The 27,387-nt window shown below is 38.4% G+C and overlaps 1 protein-coding gene across 2 annotated transcripts in view; it reads right to left on the bottom strand.

Moving 5' to 3' along the window:
- SPTLC2 (serine palmitoyltransferase long chain base subunit 2) overlaps window positions 1-27,387 on the bottom strand; it is a 76,334-nt gene that overhangs the window by 35,839 nt on the left and 13,108 nt on the right. For both annotated transcript variants that reach the window (XR_012580723.1, XM_005479757.4), the window contains exons 3-9: window positions 22,119-22,273; window positions 20,902-21,050; window positions 20,447-20,571; window positions 15,708-15,801; window positions 12,951-13,056; window positions 11,900-12,119; window positions 9,936-10,062 (exon numbers count right to left, since the gene is read on the bottom strand). Coding sequence is in view for 1 of the 2 variants with exons in the window: in XM_005479757.4 (XP_005479814.2) it covers window positions 9,936-10,062; window positions 11,900-12,119; window positions 12,951-13,056; window positions 15,708-15,801; window positions 20,447-20,571; window positions 20,902-21,050; window positions 22,119-22,273 (976 nt within the window). In the remaining variant the exon portion in view is untranslated. The remainder of the gene's footprint in view (window positions 1-9,935; window positions 10,063-11,899; window positions 12,120-12,950; window positions 13,057-15,707; window positions 15,802-20,446; window positions 20,572-20,901; window positions 21,051-22,118; window positions 22,274-27,387) is intronic.

Genomic DNA, 27,387 nt, shown 5'->3' with positions numbered 1-27,387 from the left:
CCAAATGGAAAAAAAAAAAAAAACCACAAAAAACCCACAACCATACCAAGCCAAAAAATGCACCCAAAGCAAAAAAAAAAAAAAAAAAAAAAAAAAAGCAGCAAACAAAAAATTTACAAAAAACACAAAACCAAAACAAACAAAAAAACCCCAAACAAAACCCCAAAAAGCGTGCAAAAAAACCACAAAAAGACACCAACCAAAAACCCCAAAGTGGCTATGTAGCCTTCTTTTACCCCAAACTGTTCTCACTTCTCTCAAAAGACAATGAAGACAGAAGGTCCAAGTATGAAGTACTATAAAAATGAAAAGTATTAAAATCCTATAAAAATGACAGCATAAAACATAGGCTATAGCCAAAGCTATAGGGTTAGAAAAGATGAAGAGTCTGACAACCATACCCAATGTCACTGAATGACCTGTGTTTACAGGAAACTCCTCCCAAAACCAAACTTGGAAAAGAAGAATTAGCTCTGTTGTGTTCAAAAAAAAAAAGCAAAGCAATTTTCCCCTAGAATTCTGAAATATAAGAACAGTGTTTAGGGAAATGTAGTGAAGTGTAGTCTGTGCAGTTTTATGGTAAAGTTATTATTTATTAATAGTACTAAGTTCTAGTGCATTTGTCCTGCCATCAGGCACATCTCTAAGGAGTTCACAATAGAATCCATAGACTGAACAAGATAACCAAGTACTCAGCTTTAGAGCAGTAGCTCTTCTGACTGAGCTTTAATGCACTACCTTCCCTACTGAACTCTTGCTAGCTGGTCATAAAAATTAGGCTTTTTTTCCTGCATTGTTCTTTGAATTTTACATTCAAAAAACAATTAGAAAAAGGTTTATAATATCCATGGGTCTTAATCTATTCTTCTAAAACTCAAAGCCAGTTCAGCGAAATAGAGGGATTTGTATATCACATAAATCACAGGCAGTAAGGTAGACTAAGAAACAGTGCAAATTAACTGCAGATGACTAGCAACAGTCTTCTCCCTCATTCCGTGCAGCTGCATTAGCCACATACTGAAGTGTTGCTCTTAAATTTAAAATCAGATAGGAATGCTCAAAGTGCAAGAAACAGTATTCAGCAAAAGTCAGCTGATGGGTCACACTCCATGTCAACACCTTAAAAGCTTCTAACAGCATTGCTGCTAAAGCAGCTGGACTAGTGCTCAAGTTCTAGCACAGCAAGGCTTGTCATCCACTGGAAAAGAAACACCAGCCACCTATAAAGTGTCCACCTTTGGTTAGAAATAACCAGCTTCATCTAGAAAACAACAAACAGAGCTAGGACATCCATTCTCTCACCTGGACAGTGAGGTATCCCTGAGGGTTACCACCTGAGGGATGGGATGTGTTTGACTGCTGTACTCTTTGGCAAACTCCTTTGGGAGGGGCAGCCATAAACACTGAAGTACCATCTTCTGGCCAAACTGAACACAAGGCAGCTCTATAAAGAAATTATGCCAAGGTGCTATGAAACTGGCTCCATGAGCTCCAGATAATAATGAGATCCTACACAGAAGCATGCTCTGACCAGTAACTGATACTGTAAGGTACTAGGAGAAGTATTTATCTCTGTGTTAGTCTGAAAATCCAGAAAAGCAGCCTGGCAGACAGACTACCTTCTACTATGTCTTTTTGTAGAAGAATCCTTTAAGGGCTAAAGAAAGTGAACAGAATAGTCCTCAATACCTGCTTTCATCAGTGGTATTAAATGGGACCTTATGGAATGGAGCACATTAATTTCTCAAGTGCTTTCTGTCCTTCAACAGGACCTCCCAATACAATATTCCTACAGATTTCACCTAACACAAGGCACAATGGGAGAGACAGGATGCAGCAAGTGTGTATGTGCTCTTTATTAATGTGTCCTAAAATTGAGAACATTCACCAAATGAGTTGGTTTAGTTTGGTTTTTTCCCCAAAAGGAAGCTTTTGTATGAAATCATTGAGAAGTTAGCACCTGAATCTTTCACAGGACACATCTTCATACATCTTTCTGTGAAGACTTTGATCCATTCAGTAAGAGGTCCTTTACAGCATTTCAAGTTTCTCCTTTGACATCAAAGATGCTTCTAGCCAAGTTCAGCTTATGATAAAAAACTATAGCCTGCAAATTTTGCACCAAGTCAGAGCTGCCCACATCTGTCTTTTTACCTGTTTTCTAGCCATACTTGTCTTAAAGAGTGTTTTCAGATTTACCCTAAAACTCTGCAATAATTTCAACAGCAAGGGTATTGAGCTTTCCCATGTCAGTAAGTTGTATTTGGCAAGAAGCTTCTGGTATCCTGCCACCTGGAAATGCAGTGAGGTGGAAGAGCAGGCTTTGTGCATGAAAAGGCCCAAACCCTGGGGACCTTGTCTCTCCTTTGACATTTACAGACTTGTCTTTCCTGAACAGCTCTGTTTTCCAAGGATCCTGGAAAGATCAAAGCTGTGCATATAAAACCCACAATTGCTAAAAAACCCTCTATGCTGCCTGTCCTGAACAAAAAGATACTTGTCAGGAATATAGATATAATCCTAGAAAAGACAAGCAATATTTCAGATTGGAGGTACTGAACACTTTGCTTCCAGCTCCTGGTATAGTTATTCCATAGGAGTGACCCATCTGTTTGTACAGAGTACTCAGTTCTAGAGATGGTAGTTGCAGAACAAATGAGTTCTCCACCACCCATTTAGAGCCTGAGTTTGCCAACACACTTATATGATACAACATTAGGCTGACCAGCTGGAAGGCATGCTTGAAAGTCTTAAAAAGCTTCAGAAGTATTGTACAGGCGCCTTTTTTCTTCTTTTTTTTTGCAATCCCAGTGTCCATGGACAAACAGTTAAGAAATCCTAGGAGCTGCTAGCCAACACGAATTTGAGAAGCATGCATACTCTGTAACACATTTTCCCCCATGTAGGCAGTATTGTAACCACAACTTTTCCACTATGCAACAATTAGGCAATAACCTGAGCATTAACAGAAGCTTAGCTTCTTGTGGCAGAAAGAAGCCCTACAGGTTGGTTTATCCTGTCCTTGACAAGTCAATTTGTCTTGAACTAAGCCCCAATACCAAAATCAAGAATCCGCTCCATCTTATTTAAAGTAATCTCAAATCTCTCCTCTGGCCATATGCTCTTAAAACACATTAACTGGCATGCAGGTTTTTCAGACAGTTTCTTCCTTTAAAAATTAAATCTGTACTATCTAAGAAAGTTTATTAATTCTGAAACACTAACAAACATCTGCACTCTATCAGGACAAAAGTACACACTGTAGATTGTCAAGATTGTCTGTGTTTGGGAATTTGTGGTAGGTCAACTGCATTGATGTGAAATAGCAGGAGCTGAGCTTGTGCCAAACATATTTTCCATCAGAACCCACTAAAGTAGGCATGGACAGTAGGCCAGCTGGCCTGCAGTCCCACATAGCCTAACACAGCCCACAGAAAGGCTTCATTACTGACTACTGCCTGTTTCCAAAGAAGATAGAAACAATTACACTATACAGTCTTCCTAGAAGTCTCTGCACTGCAGACATTATTGCAGTACTAGTATTATTTTTTCTATGTAGAAATTGGTGCAGCTGCCAGGACTGATGATAGGAGGCAGTGCTTCTGTGCGTCGTTCAGGTATTTTCTAAAAACTCTGCTCCAGTAAATCATGTAGCACATCAGGAACCATGAACTCCATTTCACACTAATCCAGAGAAAGAGTGCACATCATCTCGAGTGCAGCTACTGCTGTTGAAATGCTTAATCTTAACGCTTAATTTAGAAGCATTTTAGTTGTGCTGTTGCTAACAATATGTACTATATATACTAGTAACCTGCTACCAGTATTTTCTCCTTTTCCTGTATAAGCAGCACACCAGCATTCTGTAGAAACCTGGCATCTCATATGCTATTGAGAGTAAAAAGTGAGACACACATTTTAAATCAATTATAGCATAAGAAATTAAGAAAAATTAAATTACTTCAACAAAACAACATTTCTAGTTGTATTTCTGCTATGAAGAATAGTGTTTAGTCTATGAAGACACAGTTCCTACCATAACAGAAATAGAAAGAACCAGAATGTTAGAAGAACAAAGCAGGTGTACACTTATAAAGGTTTATAAGCTCTATACAAACACTACAGTGTTGAATAAAGCCCAAAAGAAGAGGCACTGAAGAATTCTCATATTTCAATGTACAACACAAAGGGTACAAATCTGCTAAGGTCTGTAAACACTCTTCAAAGCATCAAAGGCTGAAAGATTTCTCCTGTGCAGTCCAGGTTAAAGCAGTTTTTCTGAAGCTTGCCATGCTCTGTGGGAGGGAGATAGGGGTGCAGCAACAAGCTGGATTTAAAAGATCCTCAGCTGGAAGTACAAATACAGAGAATGATGTTTAAAACTGTTAGACCCCTGGAGAGAAGCAGGAAACCCTCTTTATGACCCCCAGAGTATTTGTTTTTCCAACAGTTTCCCAGCTCAGCTTGTGATTCTCAAGGGCAGCAACAAAAAAAAAAAAAAAAATCACTTTGCTCAAATTAGTTTTGACTGGTCCCCAGGTTCCCAAGGTGATAATTTAACACCTCATTAACAAGTGCATTATTGGAGGAAATTCAAATGAACAGATTTTAATGATAATTGAATGTTTTCAGCCTCAGCCTGCAGAAGAAGTACTTCCCCCTTGGAGTACAACAGAAGTCACTGCTTCCATTTGTGGATTGACTGCTGGCTATGAATGGCAAAGTAATGACTTTATTTATAAACATACCATAAGCTACTTAAAATTCAATTCCAGGTGCTGAAACATGGGCTATTCCTTCATTACTGCTAATGTCTGTACTTGCATATAATTCTGGTTTGTCTTTGGAAAGAAAAAGGTAATGTTACAAAATGGCCAACTTCAAGAAATCTACTGATTAGGCATATGACTGAACTGCTGAGGTCCTATCTTGACTTGAGGACCTGATTAACCATATGGAAGGTAAAGTACCAATTGCAGTCTTTTCTCCTCCAGAATTTAAGAAGACCATCTAAGCTTGGTTTGGTTTATTTTTTGGGTTTTTTTTTTCCCCAGCATGCTTCTCCCTGGGCATATGGACAGTAAAATGGTCCTGAATTATGAACAGCTTAGTTATGCTCAATTCTCTGCCAAGACAGCTGTACATTCTTATTATTCTGGTAATAATTGGTTTAACTGCCTTCTCTGATTTAACTCACTCAATATTGTTGCACTTAGCAATGGCAAGAGTAGAATTTTTTTTAAATGTTTTCACTGATGAGATGGAATAAATTCCTGGCTCTTCACAACTGAGATGCTGAGACAAATACCAATCTGACTCTGTGCTGCTAACTGACTGACCAGCCTTCAAAGAGCAGTTATTTGTTTCCAGTAGTTCAGCAGCTGGGATGGTCAATGCAACTGCCACCTCCACTGAACTATGCTGGATAATAATCCTTCATTTCTATACAGTGCTCAAGACAACATTCAGTCAAATTTACAAGTGATCTTGGGCAAGGTCTATCCACAACTTATTTTATACATGCTGTGTATAGCTCTATGATTAGGTGTGGGATATTTGCCTCATAAAATCCACAGGGAAGTCAGTCAAACTTGTTACAAATGTCAAGAGTTATAATTACTATTACTGAGTTAAGGTCTGTGGAAAGAAATAGCTCATCTCTTTTACAAGCCATTAGTACTGCCAGCTTTAGTTGAACCTTAAACTACACCTGGGTTTAAGGCTCATCTTCAGTTTTCAATACATAGGAGAGCAAACTAAGTTTCACTTCTGAGGTGGTTAACCAGTCCCTAGACTGGTTTCACTTAGCATGTTTTGATTTGCCTGTATCTCACTTGGGTTACTTATGATTTTCTTCCACTTGCCCCCAGCAATGTTATCAGGGTAACAAACAGGCTGGGTCCTGAACAGCTACAAGACTAACAGAACTCCAGTTGTACAGGATGCATCACTGGCTCTTATGTAAATAACAGAAAGGAGCCAGCTGGATTCCCAGTTCTAGTGAAATTGTAGCGGCAAAGATCTAGCTTTCAACTCAAACCAAATCATTGATGCTGAAAAATTCACCAAGACAGGTCAAGTACTTAACATCATAAATCATAACAATGTCTCATTTACCATGACAAGAACCAAGCTGTCTCATTTTCCCTACAGTCAATTTAAATAACAGCAAGCATCAAGTGGCTTTATGCTACAGCTTTCCAAAACTCCATTCCAAGAATCAATTTGTCATCTTTGTGTATGTATACTATGACCTTGAAAAGTCTGCTTATTGTGTCTTTCTATTATCATTGTTTAAAAAGCTCCTTTATCTACAAAACTATCTGACATTCATTCATTTTGTGGCTCAACACAGCAAGAGCAACATTCACCAAACTGCAACTGACAAGCATCTGCAACACTTTCTCATTAAAGTTTTCAACCATAGAGACTTTGAATTGGAAAACAGTTCAAAAAGTTTGTTTTTGTAGAAAGAAGACTTCTCCATCTCTCCTCGTGATCATCTTGCTCCACTATATATATTAAAGCCAAATGTAATGATATACAAGATATTCATATACATGTCACCTGAGGTCTCTGAAGAGAGTCTATATGCTCAAGGGGCTCAACACTCTTGAGGATAACTGTACCTTTGAAGAAATTCTCAAAGGGATCACAGATCAAGTATGTCTTGTTTAAGACCCAGGATGGTCTTCTAGCCAATTACAGTACAAGACAAGTAATGCAAAGTAAAACAGGACAGAGGATTGATCTGGTAATGTAGAGGAGCTGCAGTACTGGAAGAACCCATAGATGAACCCACCACTACCAAGAACCCATAACGTGACTGCCACCTTATTGCTTTAGCTGTTAGCATTGTTTTTGCAATCTGGATGAGGGAACAAGTAATATATTAATATATAACTATACTGCTGTAACTGTCTTCAGGGTGATTGAAGTCAGCTAGTCACTTACATGCATACACCTTACAAAGAATTAACAGACTGAGTAGAAATCAAGACACAAGAAAACTACTGTGCCAACTAAAGCAGCATATCTGCACATAAGCACATGTCTTGCATTCTCTGCAGAGAAGTTTTTCATAGCATCTCTGTTTTGCCTGTGCTGCCTCTTCCCAATATCCTATTTAGCCACTGGCAACTTGCAGGAAAAATCTGAAAGGAGACATTCACTTTTTTTAGTTACGTAAAGTTTTAGTAATTACAACACCTCATATTGTAAGTTTGGAGTCTTCAGACGCTTCTTTAGATTTAGAAATAACCTAGACAATGAACATATTCTTGCAAAATTATTTACAAAAACTCCTTCATCTTCAAAAACTACTTCGTTCCTATTACTTATTCCTCAGCTACAGACTATCTCAATCTGACATGACAATTTCCACAAAGATTTGAAGACATGGAGGACAGCAGGTTTTACAAATAGCATGTGGTAAACAGAAGCAGGCAGACAAAGAAGCCACAAAGGCTCTTTTCAAGAAAGCACTCTTGAAGCTATTAAAAGATTTAGCTGTGGTCCAAAGCAAAGTTGGGAGCTAGCCATCTACTGTTGGGATTCCAGCTCCAACTCCTGTGCTGCTGTAAAACCATTGTCCTATCTCAGTTTCCTTTACAGATTCATTCAGCCTGACTAACTTAAAAGCAATGAAATTTTTGTAGTACACAGTCAATTCAGAGGTGCTTGCCAGTGACCCTGTTTAACACTATTTCTCCACTTGTCTTTCACAGTTAACTATTACCAGTACCCATCTACTCTTTATTTATTCATAGTCAAACCAGCTGCAGGCAGTAGTCCTCCAGAGCCCCACTTGTAATTCCACAGAATCCAAACACAGCCAAAGCCCTTAAACAAGGAAAAAATTGTCATCCTATCACTAATCAGCTGCTTAGTTCACCCAACTGAACTTTTGCCAATTTCATCCACATAAAATGTCTACAAAGTACTATTATCTCTAAAGCCTTAAGGCAATTTTAAAAATGCATGACTGGGAAACAGCACACAGCAGAAAATAAATAGAAAAGCACTTTCATGCAGCAATCATCCTGTAAGGTGCTTATCTTAACTCAAAGTTGACTTAGATGCTTAAAAAGCCAGTTAACACTTTCACAAGACCTGCAGCTGAGAAATCCTTTGAGATTTGACAGGGTTCTGGCTATCCAGGTATTATACCCATCACTTATGAAAAGTGCAAAAGCTTATATAGAAAGTGGACATACAGAAATTTCTTGGAAATGAGACATCTATCAAAAACCAAAACCTCTCGTTTTCTTGTTAGAATGCCTAGGAATTGTGGTACTTCTTGGCACCAAATTAGCAGGATGTAGCTCAACATGCATTTTAAGCAACATGAGAACAGAAACAATCTTTTGAGTTTATGTTTTCGCCATATTGGTTCCTAATCTGGTTTGCCTTTCAGCTCAGATGGATCTTGCTGGTATAACAGCAGGAGAACAGTGTGGAATGTAAGTTACTTCCATTCTCCTGGCCTGAACAAATACCACACAGCAGCCTCAGAAAGAGACAAAAATGCCTGAGTTTAAATACTGCAAACAGAAATCAGTTATTCCTTGCTTCCTGCTTCATTAAGCAAAACAGATACTGGAAGAAACCCAAAACAAGCAACGCCTAAGCAGAGCACAGATTGTTGGCAAATCACCAGCTATAAAAACCTCAAACAATTACTTTTAAGACTACAGCAAGACAACTTTTTGTGTAGTGTGAAGCTTGCTCAATACCTGTACTGGAGAGCAGGGAGTCAACTCCTGTAGCTTGGTACTGGTCTCTGCCATGGACCACTCGCACTCCAAGCTAGCACAGACACAGGCTGCTGCCCAGCTGCACTTGCCTCTCTGCTGAGCAACCACCTACACACACTGCTGGCACTTGGGGCTGTTCTCAGATAATATAAGCAAATCAAATGAAAACTGTTATAACAGGAAAATTCTCAAGTCATATTTCCACTGAGCTTTCCCACTGTAAGTTATCAAACAGGTTGGCTGGTCAGGCACATGTTCAAAAGCCAATTCACTTCTTCAGCATACACCACCACCACCTCGTGGCCAGATGCCTCAAGCTCCAAGAATTCAATACATACTGCAGTTAGAATTCTAAGAGCCTCCAAACTAAATGCCCCCAACAGATCCTCAATAAAGTACATCAGCATCCTGTGTGAGCTGCTCACAACTTTTTAATTACCTGTGAGGAGGGGCAAGTAACCTACATACAAGCTGTACCATTTCAGCTTCAAGGCAGCTTAAAGGGCTACTTGCTTCATGCTGTAACTGAAGGAGGCAGCAACCCATAGGCAAATGAGACACAAGAACCTGTCATTACAACTTTGAATGCCCAGAGAGTAGTACAAATTTTCCCTTTTTTACTTCTATAATGAAACAGGAAAACTAAGACAATGAAGACAAATACCCTGAATTTCTTCTCCTAGTCCATTAAGTTCACCGATTTTGAAAAATGCCTCCAGCTCCCCAAATAAAAAGGGATTTCAGAAACATTTCCCCATTCACTTTAATTGAAATGAAAATTGAAAGCACTGTCCCTACAATAAACCAGCACACAACTACAAAACATATAACAGCAAAATACTCTGAAAGCAATGTTTAAAGTGGGGCAAATAACAAAGGACAGACAATGGAAGGAAAAGAAGCTAGCTAGAATAGCTTGACAGAAAACAAAAATCAGTACAAGAAAACAGTGTGTCTTAGGCAAGACTAAGATGACTCACCTGTAGCTGAAAACTCTTTATGCTGTTATTAGGCTGATCTGCCAAGCAGAATTGTAAATGGTTTATTGACCCAGAAATTTCAACTGCAGAATTACTAATGGATAATTATGAAAGTGTCCACTGAATGTGTTATCTGTCAAAGTGATAGAGGCTCTTTCTGCCTTCCCCTTTCTACATGCTTACTGCTAGAAAGACTCACCAATAGTTGTACCATCTTCACCCATAATGCACTTCACAGAGGTGATGATTTGCTCCACAACAGGAGGCGACATTGATGTTGCATACGCAGCACTGTGAGAGTATGTCCTGAGGTAATCAATCAGTTCCTAGCAAAACACAAGAGACATCAGACATAGCCTTCCTAGCACTCAGAGAAATACCTCTCTCATATCTTCAATCACAATAAAACAGGGAACCACAAAAAAACCTCTTTCAGAATGCCCCATTAGAGAACAAGTATCTCAAGGATTAATTTTACAGTACAAGAAACAGCAGGGACATGACAACTTGTAATAATGTCACAGTGCAGGAATGTGTGTTGATCAGAGACGAATGCCTATGACAGACTTGTTTAGCTAACACCATCAACAGTGGATTGCAACAAAGGTTTGCATTATGCTTGCATTACTTGAGCTGTGTCCAAGGTGAGTTTCCAAAGTGTTGATTATTACAGAGTGAATATAAAGAAAATGAAATAGTGGGGAGCAAGATCCATAGGTATTTATGGATCATGCTCAATATACTTTTTTCCCCACAAAAAACACCAAACAAGGGAACAGGTCACAAAATCTCTCTCATTCATGAGCACAATATAAATAAAGCAGTAGGTGTCATTTGAGAATACACAAACCTCAGCCTAATCTTTCTGCATTTCCCACTTAAACACATCCTATTTCTCTTAGAGGGCAAAAGCAGCTCATATAGGAACAAAGGACCAACACACCTTACATCTAGGCTGCTTGTTAACTGTACCAAAACCAAGCTAAAATATAAACATCAGTATGAATGCCAGGAGAGATTCTGTCTTTTGCTATCACAAAATGAATAATGACCTCTGTAGCTATGACCTCACAAGCTGCAAATGCATCATAAAAACCTCCGGAAGTGCTCTGCTGCCATCTGCCTAGGGTCAGAGTTGGAGAAAGGAAGTCATAAAGGGACTTTGAAATAAACTAGGTAAGAAGATTTAAAGCCTCTTACCTATGAATCCCTCAATCAGTAGCTAAAACAGTTGTAAAGGCCTCTTAGCTGCTTTACCAATGCCATGGAGTCAATCCCACTAGCTCACTACCCTTGGAAAAAGATTTATATGATTTTTTTTCTGGAGAAGTTGTTGAAGTAATTTTAATCTAACTGTAGTAAACACCCTCCAAGAAATATCTCCAAGTTCCATCTCCACTTACTGGCGGAAGTAATTATCACAATTAATACATAAAAAATTATTGTCCTGGTAGGAAAATGGTAGAATTTTACCCTCCAATAAAGCTCAGAAGCCTGATCTGTGAGATCAGACATTTTATGATATGAGAAAGGTGACACAGAGAATTGTCTACACAATCCCTCTGAGAATTAGAGGTTGGCAAGTGCAACACTTTCTGGCTGTATTTTCCAATAGAAGGAGACAGTAGCCAAAAAATATCCCTAAAAACCCCAAACAAAGAAAATGCCAAAACAAAGAAACAAAAACCAAAACAATCAACCAGTTAAAAAAGAAAAAGGGAAAAAGAGTAATTTCAGAAAGCAAATTGCTTGTGCCCAGGGGAAATCAATTATACCAGACTAACCTAAGAGGATTTTCCTCCAAACGGGTTGAAAAACTTAAGCTTTTTGCATTTTTCCTTCAAGTCTCATTAAAAGTAACACCAAGAAATCCCTGCTTCCTGGCTCCTAGCCCTTCCTAGAAAGGTATGGCATCACTACTGTACATTCTGCAAACTCAAATCATCACTGACCATGTGAGAATCACACAATTATGACGTATTTTACTAGGCTACACTCTCCTGCACTGTAGACTTCCACAGTATTGGACAGCATGTAAAATTATGAAACAAATGAACAATAGGGTACTTGAGGAATAAATTCAATTTGAAATGCTTAACCAAGAATTCCACCACCTGCCTGAAAAGGACTTTACCACCAGCCATGATATTCCCAGCTTTTTACCTTCTTGCCCCCAATGTATCCTCCTGCAGCTCCAAAGCTTTTCGTAAATGTTCCCATCATAACATCCACATCTTCAGGATTGAGTCCAAAATAATCCACTACACCCCGGCCACTGGGACCCAGGGCACCTATACTATGAGCTTCATCAAGGTACAGATAGGATTTGTACTTCTTCTTAAGGGCAATCACTTCAGGCAAACGGACTATGGATCCCTCCATACTGTTGAGAAACAAAAATTCAGTATGAGTTGACTTAATTGTTGGGACCACCTCATAGAGACTAAAATCACTGAGCTTTAATTTCTTCACTCTTCCAGTAATTACAAACACTTAAAATTTGCTAGACTCATCACAGTCTGCAGAGATGCACCTCTCTTCCTTGTACCTGGGGCCCAGATCTCTCCTTTCTACCTGTTCAGCATCTCTGGGATGCTGACACACAGACTAAACAGTAGCAGCAACAGGAAGTTAGGGCACAGGAATGTGTTCAGTGATAATTCATTAATAAAATTATCTCAGTTTTACTTCCACTCTAATGTCAGTGCTCTGACTTGACATCTACTTACCTGATGTTTCTAAGAACTGACTAGGCTTCCATTAGTAACACTTCAAAACACCACATTTTGTACTGAAAATCACTAGGATTTAAATGCCTAACACAGCTATGCCTACTGCTCCTACTCACTCTTAGCAAAAAAATTAAATTTGTACAATTCCGTTCACACTAAAATAATCTAGTAAGCGCGGAAAGAATGGAATGGACAAGCAACTTAAGACCTCAGCTCTGATATAAGCAATCAGTTTTGATTAATTAATTTCTACAATATAATCAGGATGTGGGAAACATTGTGATAACACCAGCTGCAGCTACAGTTCCAGCAACAGAAAGCCCAGGATGTAAGACATACACAGTGTCATGTAATTAGCAGATGAGACTAATGAAATAACTATGAAGTGACAATATTCATCGTTTGATTTGGCAAAGAAACCCAAACACTAAGCATTTAGATCTCACGTGGAGGGTCTTAGGATTATAAAGAATAGTTTGTACCTGTATATTCCTTCCACCAAGATAAGAATTTTTTTCCAGGGCCTCCGTGTACGAGGTTGCCCATGCACAATAGCATCTTTGAGCAGCTTCTCCAGGCTTTGCATATCTGCACCAGAAATTACTGTTAAATGGTACCAAAACAGCTACTAGCTTGAACTTTGACATGACAGCAATATTCCAAAAAGGCACAAATTGCTCCAGCATGGAGGACAGACCATATACAAGTCAATAAGCACAGGCTTCATCTCCCTACAGGACCATGGATGAAACTGAAAGGAATAGGTGACTGTGTGAACTCCAAGGAAGAATTTCATCATTCTAAACTAAAAGCACAAGTTAGAGCATTAGGCACAAACAGAGAAGGGGGGGGGAATAAAAAAGGAAGGTATCTCATTCTGATGAAAAGAGAAGGCAATTTAGTAGTACAAATGTCCTTGTAGATAGAAATAATTCAGAACAGAACAACAGAATTGAGCTAGAACACAACAAGTTCAAGGATAATGAATTAAAGATAAGAAGAAGATAGACCAAAGTGCAGGAAAATAAGCAGGGCAAGTGTACTTTTTTATTTGTTTAAAATTGAAGGGATTGGAAGTGAGAACAGGAAGTCTCTAAACCAAAGGAGAAAAGGGAAAAAAAAGAACCACCAGTGCAGGAAAAAGGACAATGTTCAGCATATCAGAAACTAGACAGATGAAACTGTTAGTAGAAGCATATTCTGAAATCTTACAAGCTTTGATTATAAATACTTGATGTGATCCTTAGAGACCTAACTAATGTGAACAAATACATACATGTGGAATCAGTCCTGAAAAAAAAAACTTCAAGGAAAGGAGTGAAGATGGGATTAATCAAAGCATAAAAGCCAAGTTCTGAGCAAGAGATAGATATAAACACTAGGGTGTGAAAAAGAGAACAAATTCATCATGGAAAAAGAACTGGTAGACTAGTGCAGTTGTAGCAGCAAGAGGAGTTTGTGAGCTAGATCTAGACTAAAACTAAACAGCACAGTAGGTCAGTTAATGTACTGTTAAAAGACAGCTAAGGTTCAGAAAGTCAATGATGAAGAAATCAGCAGTGTAGTCCCTGTCTCCAACAGGTCTCTCAATGAAGGAAAGACAAGGTTAGTGCAATTAGAGAGAACAATGGAAAATAAACTTCTACTCTAATTTTTCAAGAAGGAGGGGAAGATGAGTCTGAGCTTAATGAAAAGAACAAACTACAGAATAAGGCAGGAAAAAAATAAAAGCATTTTACAAGGAATTTCAGGGGAAGCTTTCATTTCCCCCCCACAGTTTCTAAAAATCTGATTATGAACAAAGCCATTAAAATCTTAAGAAAATCACATTAAAAAGGCAGCATAGAGTATAACAAGAGTAGGACTGAGAACACATACAGAAATAAGAACTGAACATCATCTTGATAACCAAGACCATTGTTTGCATTTTGCCTTGATTCTAATATGCCACTACTTTCTCTTCCACAACAACCCACCATGTAAAATGTTTCTAGAACATCCCACAATTTCACCAGGGGAAAGCACATTCCCACAAATCATCTATTGTAGCCATTCCCACAAATCATCTATTTTTCATCACAGCAGCTTCTTCCCCATAGCCAGAACTATGTTTGTCACCAATGTTCTTTGAACTTCTGCAACTGATGCAATGTTCAGAAGTATGTCCACACAAATGTAAGAAATTGAATGAAAAGCTTTTGTGATCTTGCCCAGCAACCAAAATTTATGAAGAATTAAAAAGAAAAAATGAATGTTACCAAATGCTCTACTTTTTTGTAAAACAAATTATTCAAATGGCAGAAAACAAGAAAGAGCAAACACAAAAGAAACAGTAAGCAAAGCAGAGAGAATCCACACTATCAAGTAGGACAAAGAAAGAAAAATAATTGCAGTCACCCAAGTTTTGCTGTCACCACTACACACTTCAAAGAGAGCAAGAGTCATCATGACCTCAGAGACTGACACTATAAAGAGTATTAGGAGTACCTGAAGAACAAAGGTAGTTCTTACTTTATGAAGAACAACCACATGCCTCTTCCATCAAGAGTAAGAGAAGGAAATCCTAGCTAGTTTTAACCTGAAAGTTATTATAAATACCTCCTTTGGAGCAAGATGAAACTAGGAAATTTAAAAATCTGTGTATTTTGGAAACAATTACGTAAATATTTAAAGCAAGTAATTCATTGAACTTAATCTATGCTTCTTGTCCCAAAAATTGTTTTAGTACTACATTGTGCCAATTCATGACTTTCTAGTTTAGCTAGGACATCTGCCATCCTAAGCTTTTGTTACTGTAGGAGCATGTTAGCATCCAGTTCTAAAATTAAACTTTCTTATCCCCCAAATTGTAACCTAGACCACTACAAGATTGCATCATTATGTGACACACTGTTAGAATAATCTAACCATGCTGAGCTACCCAAGCACGGTAGGACAAGAAACAATGTTAAAACACCAGTGTCCCTAGACTTGCCAAAGGGTGGCATGTTCTCCTCCATATGCAGAAGATGTAGGCCAGAACAGCTTCAGGATAAAAGTGTTATTAACTGGGACTGAATACATTAAAAAAATCTGATTCAGGATGATTCAACTTCAGTAGCAGCTGTCCTCTGACCTTTTACATAACTAGCAATGGATTTCCTTGCATGAAATTGGATTTTCAGCTACTAGAAGACAGAAAATATTGCATCTGATCTATAGCATCTGCAGAAAAGAGGAGTTCACCATCTGATACTTACTGTTGTGCTTAAAGATTCGAATAGTTGCTCCTGACAGTCTTGCTCCAAGCACTAGTGATGCATGATTCAGTTCATCACTCAGAATCAGACAGCCCTGAATTAGAAGGGGAAAGAAGAATATATTGAGAAGGTTATGTTTCACAGTCAAGTATGTAAAACCTTTCAGCTCTGCAGCACTTCAGGATCATTTAAGAAAAGAAAACTCCAACATAAATGCAGGCAACTCCAACTACTTGCAAATTCTAACTAGTCCAGGCAAGACTGGTTAAGATCCAAGTTGCAGCCTTAGTATGGCAAATAAAAATACAGAACTGCTCTTAACTGAAAGAAACACTAAAGTTTCACTTTTCCTGGAAGTCCTGCAGCTGAATCTCTGAATATCTCATGCTGTTGATGAGTACTCATCCTCCTATGCAGTCAGGTAAAACAGGGAGCAGAGCAGCTTGCCACAGTTCACTCAGCAAGTCGACAGTGCTGCTAAGAAACAGGACACCAAAGACCTAGGTTTAAAGGCCTTCTCAATGTTGCACTATTACTTTCATTAGGAGGCAACCACTGATTAAACCCACACGTAGATGGAGGTAATATACAAGAGACAGAAAGTGGAAAACAGAATTGCATGATGAACTGGAGAAATTTTCTGAAGCCACTAAACATGACACTGAATTAATTTGCTTTTTCAAGAAAAGCTCAGAAGATAAATTCTTGGACAAACATTAAAACAAGATATGTATGCTTTGAAAGCAGTGATGATTACAGGTCAATAACTGATATGCTGAACATTCAGTCACAGTATTACCACTGGACTACAGGAATGTATGTATATTGGGGGATTAATATATAAGGAAGCAACAATATTTCTAAATAACCTTGGCCCCCTCCAATTACTATGCAAACAAGCTGCAATTTTAGAAGTGACTTTGCTCAGTTAAAAATCTGGAAAGGGTGTCAAGATGCTGAAGATCTAACACTGAAGCATGTTCATTCCATGCTTCTCTTATAACAGCTTCATGAGGGAGGAATCAAGAGGATTTCTCTGCAATGGGAATTACTAGAAGGGACTGTCAAAAGCATTGCCTACAGTTATACCAGGAGTGTCCCAGACAACAGGAGTACTTTGTCCTAGAGTTAACCTTATTTCCCTCTAGTGCAGAGTCTCAAAGTCTCAGCACTAGAAATGTGATGCCCCTAGAAACATTCTACATTCTGAGAAAGCCAGAGACTGGTTTTCCCCAGAAACTTCCACAAATGCCATATGTTCATACTGCTGCTACAAAGACTCACATTATATGTTTCATAGACTTTGGCATATGAAGTATGGAAATTTCCAACTAGTGTTTGCTCTTTAGAGCAACTACATCTGACAGAGTATGTATATATCAGAGGACATGGCTGTTAAACACTCCTGTATCAAGAAAAGTGAATATAATAATCCAGTACTAGTATTCTTCTTGAATGGCAGAAAGCAGGAAAACTGATAGTTAAAAAAAAAATGAAGAAAAGAAGAGATTCATTGCCTAGAAAAAGCTTTTCCATAAAAACAAGGACAAGCTTTTGGTGGAGAAATTAGATTTAACAAACTGAGAAGCAGCAGCCTCTTTTCACCCTCTGCTAAAAGGACATTCAATTAGAAACAAATTAATTTGAAATTGAAGAAGTAGTAACTAGTCTAGTACTTTCTGCCACTAGAAAGAAGGCAATGGATCACATCACATAAGGCAATGGCACAGAATAGCCATCACTGATGATTATATGTAAAACTGAGTGATGCTACTACAGTGATAAGACTTCAGTTGCATTTATCAGCAAATTTACATTTGAGAAAGCATTCAGGACAAGGCTAACAGGAACTGGAGATAACACAGCTTGGACTCTAGAAAAATATGTCAGTGAAGAACAGGCTTACCACCACATCCTGCAAGGCCCACTGAAGTGAATGCCACATTTTACTACAGAGAGCTATGTACATGAATTGTGTAATTCAGTCCTGAGCACTTAATTTTACAACTCACCTATATGTGGAAATTAATGTGCTTTCTTACAACCAAAAAAATATCCTTCAAGCATCACTGCTCTAACTCAATTGTACAGTCTCTCTCCATCCAGAGCTATGATGAAAAATTCTGTGCTAAAGGCAATACAGAACAGTGTTATTACCTAGTTATACTGATTATATTAATGGTACTTAATCTAAAACAGGCAAGTTTGAGAGTCTAGCTTAGCCTCAAATGGTCTAACAACCTCTGATTAAGTAACCCTCAAATGTCCCATTATCTGTGGTCTAGACTCAGCACACTTGGCAGTGAGTGTATCAGGCATGTGACAAACTGGCTGTGAACAAAGGGTCTCTACTGCTGAAAACCACCAGGTGCAGAAACATCTGATTTTAGTGATGCTTTAACAGTGCTGAAATACAGCTTTCAGTCTACACCAACTATACTTATTTTCAGCATGTGCTTAGTAGAGGCTGCTGTTAACAAGGCATAGTGAATTAAGATCAACTAAATAATGATGAAGCTTTTGAATTCCTTTTGCTGACTAATTCTGATCAAATTATGGCATAGAGATGGATCTAGTCAGACTGTATATGTTGTTATTAAAAGAAGATTCAGTAAGAACATAAACTAAGTGCTTCAGGATTCCATAGAGCAGAAAAAGAACAGGTGGTCCAGTATATGTGAGCAACTATACTCAGCAGCTTGTTTTTAGCTAATTAAGTAGTAATACAGGAGCCCAGAATAACTTGGAAGATATCTTGTGTTCCAAGCAGCTTTACAGTTGAAAATGTAACTAGGACATGCAAAAAGATACAAACAGTCAAAAAAAACCAGCCCAAGAGTTTAATCAAGCATGAGAATCTTTGAGCTTTACTGAGGACTATCAAAGCATTGCCAAACAGGTAGCGCACACGCAATTAATTGTGTACTGGGTGGTGCCAAAATTCAGGATTTATCTGTCCTTATTTGCAGACAATGAAGAAATCAAATGTGCAGTGAGAAGCAACTTCAGGCAGCCAAACAAAACATTCAGCGAACATTCTGAACAGCAAAATGGTTCATCCGACAAGAACTCTCTTCTTTACCAGAGTGCAATTTCTGTTTGGAGTATTCACTTGAGTATAAGGGCACCTGTACTGTTATGAGGCAAAAGCTTCTAACTACTTTATTTCAAGTGTACAATAAAGTAAATATCCTCATGACTAACCCAGCAGGGATTGCTGTACCATTTATGACAAGAGTTGGTTTACTGGAGTGAGCTGCATAAAAAAGGTATGTTACACGCCTTGGAATTTACTGTTCAGATTCTCTTAATGGTTGTAAAACCTGCTGAAGTTCAAAGGTGAAAACTCAGGATCTGAGTAAGGTGTCTCAACGGTATTCTTATAAGGTATTGAAGATATACAGAGGGCTCCACATAGAAAAAAAGATTGAGTAAGTTTGCAGGAATGAGTCATTTGTAGTAACAACAACAAACAATCTACTTAAATGGACCTGACAGTGTGTATTGAATCTGAAAGGTCTCACAGAAATTATGAATAATTTTTCTGTTGAACATAAAACTGGAGAGATGTGGAAAGACAAAGAACCAAAACATGCAGGTAAAAGACATTTCAGAAGCAACATATGTTGCTCAGATTCATAGCACTGCAGAAGTATTTGACACCAGAAAGATTAGATTTGAAGCACTGAATTTCTCTCTAGCATTAGACTCAAAAAAGTCTTTTTTTAAATATGCAAAGCATTTGATATTTAAAACAGACCAAAAGAAAAGGGCCATTATGTAGACAGTGCTACTTCCTTGTTTAAAAAAAAAAGAAAAAAAGCATACAGGAAGACAGTGCAGCTAATGCAAAAGAAAATCAATCACCAGGAAAAGCTGTCAGGAAGAAAAAGGCAGAAAATTTATGATCTGTAGATATCAGACATGGAAGATTTAGGAAGCAATCTCAGGAAGTGAAAAAAAAAATAAATAAAAGGAAAATAATTCAAAATAATTCACTAGACAGGGGCAAAGAATTCCAATAGATTAGCAGTATTAGGCTGACAGTGAATCATTTGCCAAAAAAAACCAAACAACCTGTTCCAGTACTTGCACTATTTTACTCTAAGGAGGAGCTAAGAGAACATGTACTTTGCATCAAGAAGAAGCAAAGAAAAATTTCAATTTTATTTGATTTTCCAATAACTAAAATAGCACTGGTGGAGAATACTGGACACTCAGACTAATTGTCTCCTGTTTTTATGGGGCACACAATAAACATCATGAGTCTTTACAGTTAATCTTATTTCCCTCAAACAACCTTTCTGCTTCTTCCAAGGAAGGATTTTTTAGCTGTCACTCAAAGATAATAAATTCTCCATGTACCAATATGCAACTCAGCTTATCTGTGTAGCTGACACAGTTGGTTCTTAGCGTTTCAAAAGCACCAAAACACCTTCAGCCAATCAGTTTGTTAATCAGCCACCCTCTCACACACTAAGGAGTAGCCTGAGGAAGCAAGCCTTAACATGCCAGGCTTTCTCCCAGAGAGAAAGGTCTATGCTGCTACTGGTCCCATGGATGCTGTTTCCCAGAGATTTTTGCAATGGTTAGAGATGCATTCTGTGACCTACAGTTTCCATAAAGAATATCTGCAGGGGCTGCCACTGAGGAAAAACAAAAGCAAACAAGTAGCTTTTAGAAAAATTAACCACTAGAATCTTTGCTAGGTGAGCTTTTGTCCATGACTTAAGCCATACCTTGCCAACTAAAGCAGGAATGTTCATAGAGTTGGTTGCAAATCCCATTCCATATGCCATTGCAGATTCCACACCTAGGAACCTGGCAACTAGCTTTTCCAGCTCCTCATGCTTGTCCAAGTTTCCTGCACATAAAACAAACGGGAAATTCAGAGAAAGGAGAAGCTTTCACTACTGTTAAATTCTACAAAGAGATTTTCCACCAACCAAGCTGTGCTTTATTTAAAGGCCCATAAGGGAACACTGAAAAAACCCATATATGAAAATGTAAGTAAAACAACTGCTGTGCAACATAAACTAAATCCAGGAAGTCAATTTGTCTTCACTGAAGTAAAAGCTGCTTTATCAGTTAGACTAAAGTTCAATGCTGAGACAACTAATGTTTTAAAGACCTGCAATCAGATACAGACTTTGAAATAAACATTCAGGGAACACACTATCATCCTCCAACTTACCCATCTCCTGCCGGGTGCTGCACACCCCAGCTCCATACTGGGACAGAACTTTAGAAGCTGCTTCTTGGCAAGCCCCAGTCTTCTGTGCAAACCCAAGGTAGTTGTAGGAACCCATATTTATGATGTCTTTTATCACTCTCCCTGTGTATCTGTGTTTTAAAAACAGCACAAGTTAGGATACCCAAAATTTTAAAAATTATCTACACCAGAAGATTATTACTTCACTTTCCTAGACTATACACTGAAATGTTAAAACTCAATAGAACCAAACATTAAAATTATTTCAGTACTGCCTCTCATCATCAAACTGCAACAATCAGTTAAAAAGATTCTCTCCCTATCTTACAATCTCAAATTAACTCCCAGAAGAGTTTACATTTACAGGTGAATTTGCTACCACACACATGAAATTGCTTGAGGCTTCTCAAATCATCTGTTGCTCTGACATGTTCCTCCCTCCATCCCAGAAACATACAAGTTTTCTTTCAATTACAAAATAACATCTCTAGATCAATTAACTTGGCAGCATCTCAAGCGGGATATCCTCTAACCACAGAAAGGAAACACATCTGGCACTTCTGTGCTAACAATACGTGACAAGGAGAATAAGGAAGAAGTTCAGCAGAAAAAAATCAATTTTAATTATTTTGCCCTTGAAAGTCAAGAAGAGACATAACTAGTTTCAGCACCAAGTACTGTGCTGCAAACCTCTTCACATCAAACCTGTGATATGTCATTTCCAATTTGTAAAAACCCTTTATTGTATTTCTCATTTTGTTTCTACAGACTACTTCAGTTCTGACTCAAAACAATCATGTCAAATACAGTTGATGACAGCAGCATTTACTTAAAGTGGCAGAACTTCTTCTCAATCAACACAAAGTCACAAGCAGCAGTGCAATCCAATATTTCCACACTAGGTATTAACATTATATGCACAAAGGTATTAATTTTATTACAGGTGTATGTCCAGGAAATCTTAATACAGTAAGGCAGCCAAAAGATTGTATCACCTTGGTGGCTAAATCTATTTCACCTTGGTGGCTAAATCTATCTCAAAAGAGCAAAATTCATTGATTCAAGCTGCTAGAAAGCTCAAACTTTCATAATAAAGCTCATAATTCACTGCTCCTTTGACCTCACACCCTACAACTTGCTCTTAGAGACCCTGTATTTTAAGGCAGCTCTTGCAAGTGTTTTCTTCAGTTTTGACTCACGTGAATGTCCAGTTGTAGTCATGGGAAACTCTCTCCATCATGTCCACTTTGGCCCCTGGCACACTGCAGATTGGACGGTTCCAGCTGTCCCGAATGCGCATGTAGAGGTTTCTGTTGTAGAAATTTTCAAAGTCCTGGTACAATGGGACAAAGTCCTGAAACACATCAAAAGCACTCAAAGTAAAAGGAAAATATATATGACAGTAAAATAAGAGTAGCAGGAATAATTCTTATCTGTCATTCTGGCATAATGGAAAAACTCAGGAAAACACAAAATATAAAATAACCCCCTTCATTAAATCTTGGGCATATAATCTTTGCAGGAGAGTTACAGTCAGCCTCTGAGTTAAGCAGAGCAAGGGAACATGCAAGGGCTTTTTGGCACCAAACATTGCTGTACTGAATACACAAAGACTTTGCAAAACTAAGGTGCTCTACCACATTTTATTCTGTGCATAAGGAATGCATTTAATACAGCACCACTAGCATTATTCTACACATTACCATAAGAACCTTCCACAATTTTTTGTTTTCAATAGAAGCTAATAAGCTGCATTATGGTACCTCTTTTCGGCACAGCTTATCAACACTCAAGTCCCACATGATTTTTATGAATGAGCCTTTCCTGAATTTTAGCTTCCCTTCCAATGTTTTCCAGGAAAAGTAAGTGACTGCCTTGAATGGATAACACAAGAATGTCAAACTAACTGCAGCAGCAAGGACATCTGAGCCCTAAAGTCACAAGATTTCCTTTTTACTATTTAATTAAAGAAAGTTTGACATTTAGTAGAGATAAGAATGCATAATTCATTTGCTTCTGATGGGGGGAAAAAAAATCATCACCTTTTTAATCTTCTAAAGAAGGAAAAAGTAGAATTTATTACAGAGGTATGAGCCAGTTGAGCATTTCTTCCTGTTTTTCAAAAGAAAAATGCAAACATTGTGATGGGAATTTTATTTTTGGTGCCAGTATGAGAAAGGCAGAGTATCTCACCAAGTACTGTAGTGTCAGATATTTGAACCACTAAAGCAAAACTGGGAGCATTTATGGCAGATTTTTAATAAAAACACAAACAGGCATTACAAGCTCTTACTTACAATGCTTGCCTGTAGGAGTACTTTTTTCATTACCTTCCTATTTTAATGATTTAACAAACTTGCCCATGCAGTTTGGAGTAAAAGAACATTCAGGTCCACACCTTTACATCCTCCTACCAGTAGCTGCACAGAAAAGACCAAGCCCAAAAGTGCCAACTTCTAAGCAGATACAGCTGCTAAACCCATTTCTGATCTACCTGTGTCAAAAAGGCACAAAAATATTAATTTCCATCATTTCAACTGTGGAAACACAACCCAAATTTAGCTAGCAATCACTCTTTCAGAGAATCACAAGTATGTCCTTTCTCAAAGGGACAGTGGGAATAAAATTTCTAGGTCCTAAGATGCACAGAAGGGCAATTGTTTCTTCCATGTTCCTGTCCCAATTCATGACACAAAATCAAAATAATTACCTGCAATTGTTTCAAACCCTCTGCTATGTTACTTGAAGAGGGGTGGGGAAAGTGAAACCAAAAAGAAACACTGGTACATTAGAAGATCAATACTTGAGAGATTTGTTAAATCTAATTAAAATATACTGAGACACTTCTCAGTATTTTCACCTCCTCCTAACCATCTACACACAAGATTTCAGCTTTGCACAGTGATCCAAGCACACCAACTGTGTGAGTTGAGAAACAACTGGTATTTTAGCCAAGGTTCTTGGCTGGAAGGGGGAGGCTGGTAATGAGTCATCCTACCAACTCAAGCAGGTATGCCTGGGTCCATACAGCCCAGTCTCACTTCAGATTACTCATCAGATGAGTTTTCTTTTGAAACCCAAGCTGACAAAGCCAGAACAGTAACAAGCTCAACTGGTGACTTAAGGACAATCATCCTCTACAGGCAGGCACCTCTAGTATAGGTAACACAAGCATTTTCTTTTAAGAAAAAGCCAGCACTAGAACTAAGTTTTAAGTTACTGCAAGGAAGAGAAGTTCTCTGAACCTACTGAATCATGATACAGAAAAAATATGTTTTAAAAGTCAACAAGAATTCCAGGAATAAATTATGGGTTAGAGAATTAAGGTTTAATATGGGATACTAGCTTTAGTTTTCTGCAGTACCAAGCTGTAGGATTGTAGTAAAGGGCTTTAAGTAGGTGCCAGCACACTGTCAACTCCTTTGTTATCTATACATGTTCTGCTCCCTCCAACAAACCATCCTCAGATAGGTCTCATGAGAAAGTTCCTTGGAATAGAGCAAGCAGGAAATGTTATTTTGGCATAATGCAAAAATGGATTGTCTATTTCCTCAGTGATCCTAACCCCACTGAGGGGTTCTCACGACCCACAGATCTGAGAATGTAAAAAACAAAGGGTAAGGATATTGTGCCTTTATAAACTGATACTGACTTCTGGAGTTTCAGAGCCCTCTTTTGGAGCTGGCATACAGGAGCAGATGGTCTGCTGGTTGGTTTGGGGGCTGGTTTGTTTGTTTGTTTACCTCCTCCATTCTGCTACAGTGTGGCATTCCAGATGAAGAGTAGATAGTACAACAAAAAGACCACTTGAATTCCTCATGCTAATTTAATGTTTTCAGTCTTTGAACCAAAAAAAATTAACACCTGGGGAGGAAGGGAGAGGTGAACTCTATCAATCCATACTTTTCACCCAGAGGGAACTGGAAGAGACTGCTAAGGGGAAGTGGTTACAGCACCAAGCCTGACACAGATGGAGAAGTCTGGAAACCCTCTGAGGCACATGGTGTAATGGGATGTCCTGTGCAGGCCTCAGTGTCATTGTGGGTGCCTTCCAACCTAGCATATTCCATTATTTAAAATTTTTTACACATGCAACCACAGTGCTCTGCTGCAACTGCATCCTAGAGCTGGAAGCAACCACTATCACCTTTAAATATTGTTATTGTTATCTTCTTGTTATTTTTCTATCAAGTTCTCTCATCTAATTTCAGATCCAACACTCTTCCTAGCTGTAAGGGATCCCTAAGAATATCAGTCTGAGATTAAACATTTTCAATCAGAGGAAAAATATTCTAGGAATTGCTTCTTTGAGCAATCTTCTGAGTAAGCAGTCAACTGCAACACTGGACCCAAAAGAGGGAGGAAAAGCAGTAAGTTCTTTCATTTATGGAGCTAAAAAAATCCTAAACAGCTCTATTCCTGTCAATTTCAGCCTAGAACACATCCCCTATTGAGGGGATGCCTGAAGAAGAAACTGAAGTACCAGTGGTCTCCCTGAAGCCTGAAAGGCACAGCAAGTTCAAAGAAAAGCACAGCCAGTCAAGGGAAGAACAAAATTCTCCCTTGGGGTGCAACACCTTAGCATAGGTGATTTGGGAATCCATTATTTCATCATACTCTACATGAATATTGCAACAAGTGAAGGTCATAATGAGAGCTTTGTAGCCTCTAGCTCAGGGCACAGGGACATGCAAATGCAGTGATTATGCTACTTTCAGAGCCAAGTTTTCACAGCATTGCACCTAAGCTAACAAATGGTGCCATGAGCACCAGCAGGCTTATCTGCAATTCACATAACGTGCTCTCTGATAACACACACAGAACTGACTCTGAACAGAAATCCAGCAGACAATTGCAACAAATTCCAGGCCTCTAAAAGGAAGCAGAAAGACTAGTTTCACCTTGCTGTTGTGTGAGTCAAGGAAAGTGGAGCAATAACTGTGGGTAGCCTTTGTATCATCAGGAGGCCCCTGATGAGCTACACAGATGCTAAGACAACACTGAACAAACAATTCCAGTTTACTGCCCCTGAAATATTCCTACAGCTGGACTCCCGTGAACACGTCTTTGAAAACCCCAAATGCTAGCAACATGTTCTAGCTGGGCAAGCTACAGAGCATGGAGCAGTATATTAGAGAGTTACCAGGCCCATTCAGAGTCACTCCCAAACACAAAACATGGAAGGTAATCAACAGGCAAATCAGGCTGGAGGAAAGGTTAAAGTGATTTTCATCCGGCCTGTAAAATCCTGGAAGCATTTTGCAGACTTAACTATATTTTATGACTAGACAGCACATTAAATTGGTATGCATAAATTGATTCCAGGGTAATTGAGAATTGTTAATCTTGCCATTTACCCATGCCTAAAACAGACCAGTAATGCTTCAGAGAGGATGTGCTACACAACACTGGTTTCCAGGAAAAGCTCAGCTGGATATATTTTAAACAAAGCCAAAAGCCATGAAACTGTTTCCTGGAAATCAGTACTAGCAAAGTCTGCCCCTTTTCACCCTTTGTGTTTCAACACCGAGTGAATATTAGGCTTTCTTAGAACCACTGATATCAATGCACAGCTCTAAGAAATTTCAAGGAATTTACCTGCCATCAGAAACAGGTGTAATTCAAACCTGTTCAAAATTCTGCTCTGCTGGTTAAATTTGCAGTTTTCTAGCTATGATGCAGAGTAAGATTATACTGTTAAGTGACAATTTAAGGAAGAACTTGCTCTACTAAAATAAACTGTCCTCCATAACATAGAAAAACTGAGTCTTTTCCTTGTGTTTGTTTTTAATACTATTTTGGACCTAAGTTTATGTTATGCTTTTAAATGTAAGCACCTTCAGAAACACACCACAGAAAATCCACATACTTCAATTCCGTGATTTTCAGAACAAGTTCATTCAGCCCTTTACAAAATACTTCCTCACACTACATAATTTTGTAATTTTTTACCTATTCAATTATGAATTATTTCAAAAAGGTAAGGCTAATCCTTTTGCTTGATACTTAAGAAAATCATAACAACCTAGTTGGCTCTTGAGAATTTCAGTAATAAAAAAGGTTAATTTCCACACAGAGGAAAGATTCCCACAAATCTGCCAGAAAACCCCTGTGATTACACTGGAGTGCTTTCTGATTTGCACATATTAACAACAATAAAAAGGTGAGTTTTGAACCTTTTTTACACACTAGTACCTGCATTCCCTTACCAAAAGGTGACTGGGCTGTCATCCAGCAGAGAGACTCCAATACTGGAGAAAAGAACTTCAAAACAAGTAATTGAGCACACACCTCTCCCTCCACCTCCTGCACCAAAATAACCCCTGGTTCCCACACTAGACGTGCTGCAACGTGCTCTCATCAATTCATTTGCAAGCAAACAAAGCTTAAAGCAGCAAAGGGTGAGGATAAGTACTGTATGTTCCAGCCCTCACGTGACTGCTTTTCTATTTGTCTGATACTAGAAGC

This window comes from Zonotrichia albicollis, chromosome 6 (genome assembly GCF_047830755.1).
Source record: "Zonotrichia albicollis isolate bZonAlb1 chromosome 6, bZonAlb1.hap1, whole genome shotgun sequence".
NCBI lineage: Eukaryota > Metazoa > Chordata > Aves > Passeriformes > Passerellidae > Zonotrichia > Zonotrichia albicollis.
The sequence above is the reverse complement of the archived record's forward strand: the minus strand, read 5'-3'. Positions and strand labels throughout refer to the sequence as shown.